Source organism: Eimeria maxima, genomic scaffold (genome assembly GCF_000499605.1).
Source record: "Eimeria maxima Weybridge genomic scaffold, Emw_scaff1724, whole genome shotgun sequence".
Lineage (NCBI taxonomy): Eukaryota > Apicomplexa > Conoidasida > Eucoccidiorida > Eimeriidae > Eimeria > Eimeria maxima.
The window spans coordinates 79-6356 of record NW_013564639.1 but is presented as its reverse complement, the minus strand read 5'-3'; the positions used below and the strand labels follow the sequence as shown (position 1 = coordinate 6356).

At 48.2% G+C, this 6278-nt stretch overlaps 2 protein-coding genes across 2 annotated transcripts; both read right to left on the bottom strand.

Annotated features, from left to right (window-relative positions):
• Positions 1-1807: 1807 nt before the first annotated feature.
• EMWEY_00055140 (cyclophilin, putative) lies at positions 1808-5444 on the bottom strand (the record flags this gene model as incomplete). Its single annotated transcript, XM_013480204.1, has 9 exons — positions 1808-1876; positions 2181-2392; positions 2780-3010; positions 3137-3237; positions 3379-3446; positions 3584-3661; positions 3877-4080; positions 4472-4606; positions 5361-5444. 9 exons carry the CDS (start codon positions 5442-5444, stop codon positions 1808-1810), a joined length of 1182 nt encoding a protein of 393 aa, XP_013335658.1.
• Positions 5445-5455: 11 nt separating this feature from the next.
• EMWEY_00055130 (hypothetical protein) lies at positions 5456-5961 on the bottom strand (the record flags this gene model as incomplete). The annotated part of the gene is made up of 2 exons (XM_013480203.1): positions 5456-5482; positions 5700-5961. Coding segments are annotated over 2 exons (289 nt in total), but the record flags the coding sequence as incomplete, so codon positions are not given.
• Between the last annotated feature and the right edge of the window lie 317 nt (positions 5962-6278).

Sequence of the window (6278 nt, the reverse complement as noted above, 5' to 3'; positions counted from 1 at the left end):
TATATATATATATATATATATATATGTAGGGTTTGGGGTCTATAATAAAAGTTAGTAGTAGTACTAGTAATAAAGAGTTATTACGTACAAGAAGAGGCATTTATTAATGGCAAATAAGCAATAAGGAGTTAACCGTTATATATATCAGCAATAAATAGCAGCTGCAGCAAATAGCAGCAGCAGCAAACAGCAGCAACAGCAAGTAACGGCAGCACCAAACAAAAGAATTATATATACACATTAACACTAATAAGGGTGATAAAGGGACAATATAAAGAGAAAGAGATTATATAAATATATAGAGGGGGAAATGAAAAAAAGTTAATAATAAATTATTAATTATTAACTATATTATGAATAGAAGAGAATAAAGAGGGTAGTAAAAAACATATCTGATTAAGAAGAGACTCATACCCACTAACAACCGCACCATAGTAACACATTCATCATTCAATACAGCCCCACCACCCTCACCACCATAAACACACTAATAATAATACGTAAATAATGAAGAAATGGCACGGAAACGCGGGCCAACGAGATACGTCAGATTGGGGGCCCCCACATGCCTGTAGTATTGGAGGGTTTTACGGAGGAGAGGTTAAAAACAGCAAACGTCATGCTGGAAGACGTCCGTTTGATCCCCAGTGACCCACAGAGAGAGCCCATATGCGCAGCAGCAGTAGCCGAATCGAACCTCACTGAAGTGTTCTCTGCTATTTGTTAGAGACAACGCAGCTGGTGGGACTCAGATGGGACCTTGCATGAAACCACAGGGCCTGTTTAACGCGGATTCCCGTTGCATAGGTTTTGAAATACCCCGTCACTTTGGTTTCATTCGCGTCACTACGTAAACGTTTAAAATAAATTTACAAGAACCGAAAAATTTTCTCTGCCGCTTTGTTGGTGTTCTTGGTGTCCATCATGGATGGATGACGTGGGATTGGCGTCGCCTTTTAAGGTCCTTAAATCACTAGACACTTACGTGTCATTTGGCGTGGTGTGCTTGGTACTCAAATCACTCGTCATACTGCATACTATGAGTGACGACGTGTTGATGTGGATGATGTCACTCAACGGATCCAACACGCGGCCATCTAACTGTTCGGCAGTGGGAGGCAGTTACGGTCGGACTTGCTTTTTTCCTTCATGCCACAGCTGCCTCATTGTAGGCTGTTTGTGTTTGCAGGCCACTAATCACTGCATTTTGTGGAGTATCCACAGACTCTTTTTTAGTGAACTGCACGCTGCAATGAACAACCCCCTCCCCATAGAAATAGCATGTCGATGTGCCCTTATTTCGTACGATGGCAAACGGTCGAACCTAATGATTAAGTTAGGATCAAGCATACATACCCACCTACTGCGACATTATTGGGTTTGTGTGTCCCGCACTTCTGCTCGAGTTACTGTGCCACCTGCTGCAACAGCAGCAGCTGCTCTTGCAGCTGCAAAGCATCCAGGGTGCACAAGGAGCTCCTGGATGTGCTGCTGGACGGGCACAAAGACGCTGAAAATATGCACATTTTGGCTGGTTGGCTTCACATAAAGACCACGTTGCGCAGCGCTTAAAAGACTCATGGAAATATGCATGCACGCCACAAACCACTCATGCACGCATGCTACACATGCACAGTCATGCGGCATCCCCTGTCTGTCAGTCATTAAGGTTCAAATCTGATTCGCAGGAGAACCCTACTCCCTGCGAATTGCAGTAATGAGGGGCCTGGAAAGAAAATGTAGGAGCCTGTGGAAGGCATTTTGCCCTCTAGTTGTTTTCCGTAGGCCGCAACTCGCCTACAGAAATTCACGAAGTGATTTTTATAGCAAGCAGCTTCACATCTTGCAAGGGCTTGTCGTTTTGATTCGTCTTCACCTGCAGATACACCGAAACGAAGGGGTAACGAGATGGGTTGGCTGCGAGCTGCATGCAAAGTCGGCACTTATAAGAAAACCGAGGCAAATGCAATTGCTAGCAGTGATGCAACAATTGGTAGGGCATCTACCACGGGAGAACATTGTAGCTGCACTATCGGCTGGCAACTGGTCTCAGCGTATTTACAACTACGGCGGTGTCTTATTGCATGGTCTCGTGCACTGCATGCATTGAGTGCGTTTTTCGAGGAAAAGGCATTTTGCATGCAGTTCGTGTACGAGGCGGAGGTTAACTGCGCGCTTACGCCCTCGATCTTGAGCACGACGTCCGCGCCGTGAGTAACTCTGCCGAAGACCGTGTGCTTCATGTCTAGCCAGGGACAGGGAACAGTCGTAATAAAAAACTGGGAGCCGTTGGTATTGGGGCCCGCGTTGGCCATTGAGAGAGTAAATGGTCGGTCGTGCTTCAGCGAACGGTGCAGCTCATCTTCAAAGTCGCCGCCCCAGATTGACTCCCCTGCAGTACAGACACCACAAATGGTTTCCATCTGCCAGCTGTAATGCACTTCTCTCAGAAGCAGGACATATGGGTGCATGCATGCAATTACAGCTGGGAACCACTCTCCAAGACCCAGAGCGCGAGCACATCATAAGCAGCCGCAGAAAAAACTCAAACAGCAGTGCAGGGCAGTGGGAGCTTGCACAAGTAAGAGAGAAGAATACTATCGAAAGCAGAGACTCAAAACATGAGACACAGAAGAAGAACCACGACTTCAGAGGCACAAGCACCATCGATGCTGCAAGAATTCACTGGATTTCCCCCCCGTTCAGCCCCAACAAATGCATGTCCCGCTACATGCAGGTTCATGCATGCATGCATGTCTGAATGCCACAAAGCCCTTACCGCCTGTTCCGTCGCCGTTGGGGTCTCCTGTTTGAATCATAAAGCCCTTAATGACTCTATGGAACAGCATGTTATCGTAGTAGCCATTGCGCGCATGCACAGTGAAGTTTTCGACCGTCTTGGGGCATTCTGCCCCAAACAACTTCACACGAATATCCCCAAAGGTAGTGTGCAAAGTCGCCGTCGATCCCACGCGCTGGGCAGGAGTAATTGCAGAGGCCCCACTGGCAGCTGCGACCGCAGCAGCAGCAGAGCACACCCATCAGGAAGAGAGCATTCGGTCAGCAACAAACCTTCAGGCACGCCGGAGTTGAGGACACGCATAACAAGAACAAACCCTAAACCATAATTCCTCACCACTCAATGATTCCTGCTCCTCCTTAGATGGCTTCTCGTTGAAAATGTCTCGTGTGTCCAGAATGCTTTCTGAGGGGGCCTCCGCAGTGAAGAAATAGACCCTACAAGAAAAGCACCAAACAGGCACGGCTGTCATCAAATGCCTTTCCCTTAGCATAACCTAATACACCGTAACAAGTACTTCAAGCGCTCATGTGGGTTGACAGCATCTGCTGCTACGATCGCTGGACAATTGCACACACCTCTTTTTCTTGAAGGCCGAAGCAACCATAATTGCATCGTTGGTTCCCATTGTCGTCTTGGCAACCCGCTGTCCAGACACACAAAAAAAAAAGAAAAGCGGCATTAAAAGAAGGAATTATCAACAACCCGCTGTATGCAGGCCCTGAACCGTAATCCCTTAACGCTAAACCGCTGGTAAGAAATGTAAAGAACTCCTCGCCTCACTCGCGGTAAATACGGCTGCTGCAGTGCAATTGCCAAATACCGCAGGCCCTGCTCGTGGCGGCCGATAAAGCGGCAAACCTGAACATACAACAGTCCTACGCCCGACACTCTAAACTCCAAACCCTGTAACCATAGATCCTAAACCCCATCACCCTGTAGCCCTAAACGCTGAACCGTAGAAAACAAAATCGCATCCCCCAACATCCCTCAAGGGTAGCTAGGTCCCCTTCAAGGTGAAAAGTGCTACATGGTGCGACAGCGATAAAATCCTCTTTAGCCCTGGGCCATCGCACTTTGTTGTCGAGAATGTTTAGGACCTTGACGCCTAGAAGAGTTGGATAAAGCAGAAAGGACGAGGAAGAATCGAAAAGGAGGTTCTGGTGAAGTCGCAATGGCGACCGACTCAACTCCTTTTCTAGCGCCGCCCGCTGCTCGAAGTCCAACGCATCCTGATGCAGCAAAGCGCATTGCGGATCCTTCTGCGCCATCTCGTAGTACTGAAGCCAACGCAGACAAGAGCAGAAGACGCAGAGAAGGAAGAAGTGGCGACACCAAGTAGTTTAGGAAGATAAAGACAGAGACACGTTGCAAGGCATCGGCCAGTGGCGACTTCCAAGATAGGAAGAAGAAGGCACGGCAGAAGGGAAACACAAAGACGGGGGCAGATACAAGGGGGATAGCTAGAGATGTGAAATTATATACCCTAAACACACAGATATAGAGGCAGACGAAGATACACCGCAAGTGTTGAGTGTTGAACCTTTTCACCCTCTCTGCAGCCCCAACGCAGCCCCGGTTACCCCGTTAACCGTGCCTTGACAAATACAAAAAGTGGCTAAACAAGTTCTCGAACCACTGTAAGTCGCTTATCTGTTAGCCGGGAGGTACCTGCAATGTCTCCAGATACACCCGACTCAGCTTTGCCCTCCGAACACCGAAAATTCGCAGGTGGAAATCGGCGCCGAGAACCGCCAGCCACTGGCCATTTGGACTCGCCGCGATTGCGAGGGCCGTAGTTCCATTCTGCGCAGCAAAATGACAAGAAGTAAATTTGCTGGTTGATTAGGTATATGAGCAGCAATCAACTGATCCACATTAGTTTGGCTGGGCTAAATAAGCCCAGAGAAATACAAACACGCACACCTTCATGGCAAGCAGGCAAGTGTTTTTATCTGTTTTATTTCAAGGGTTGCTTCCGCTGCAGCCACCCTGCCCCTTCATGAATGCATCTTTGTCTGGTAGCTTGCGGGACAGCTAGCTCGAGGAGACCAACACACGCACAACGACCTCCTCGTTCCCTCAGCAACGGAGCTGCCCAATGAGGCGCCTTCAGCCGACACCACTGAGGCAACCAACATTATACTACAAACTGACTCCGCACAACGAAGAAGAAGGCGCACGCAGAAATAACACTGCGTCGTTGCGCCAGGGGTTTTATACTCGATTTTGCTTAGGGCGTGGGTTAACAACAGTTAGGAAGAACAAAACAACACATAGAAGCAAGAGTGGTAGCCACATGCATTGCTAACTACAGCAGGAATCAAAGAATTGCGAAGAGAGAACAACAAAACACTATATTCACAGTATAAGGATTCGGTTCGCCGCCTTATGGAGTAAGGAAACGAACTTGAGTCGTCAATAATAGGCTGGTGCTGACAAAAAAAGAGACCTGCGCCGCTTTTAACACGAACTTCTGCTGCCACAAAGACAGGCGGATGAAACGACTTCAAGTGTACAGCGGCAACGAACGAGCGTTTGTGGTCTAGTGGTAGAATACCTCGTTGCCATCGAGGTGACCCGGGTTCGATTCCCGGCAGACGCATCCTCTTTCCGCCCCCTCCGTTTCATTGCAAATGCGCATAAAATTATATCTCAAGACGCAGTGGACCGTTTAAAGCGCTAAAATAAAAATACAGAAATTACGACATCTGACACGAGAAGTAGTACTAGCAGCTACAGGAGGGAGAGGAACACGCGGACAGAGACACGTCAAGAAAACGAACATGAGACAGAAGATTAGGCCCACGAGCACGAAACGAAGGCAGACAAAAACAGAGGAAGAATAAACGGAAGAATGGCATAAGAAGAGACAGGAGAACAGACATAAGAGGCTCACCCTTTGCAAGTCAAACAGATGGGTTTCCGCCTTAAACTCGAATTCGATTTGCTCCGGGTGGCTGACTTTTGATACTCTACGACCTGTATGTATACCCCAAAGCTCCAAGCCCCCGTCCTTGTCTGCTGAAAAACAAATGTCTGTACACCCCAGGTGAGCCAGCAGACGCACGGGCGCCCCGTGCAGCGAGAAGCTGACGATAGGCTTCGCCCCATGCAGCAGCGGTTTCAACACCACAACCTTGGGGCTTTCTTTGTCGGATCTGCAGTAAACACAAATACAGACACAACGCCACAGAAGAAAAAAATGCGAAATCGTGCTATGCATGCAAGAAATGCATGCAACCTCCCGCACACGCTGCCAGGCTTCAGCAGGCAACCTCCTCACGCCTTCAATAAACAGGAAGAACACTCTCCTAGGCAAGCATACGAAACTGATTATATTGTCATGCGCTCCCTTATGCACACTACACGAGATAGACACCTTTTCCCCCTGTTAATATGGGCGGGCGCACATGCAAAGAATTCAAAAAGCCACGCATTCAAATTGTTGTCCTGTATATCACCATCTATGCATCTC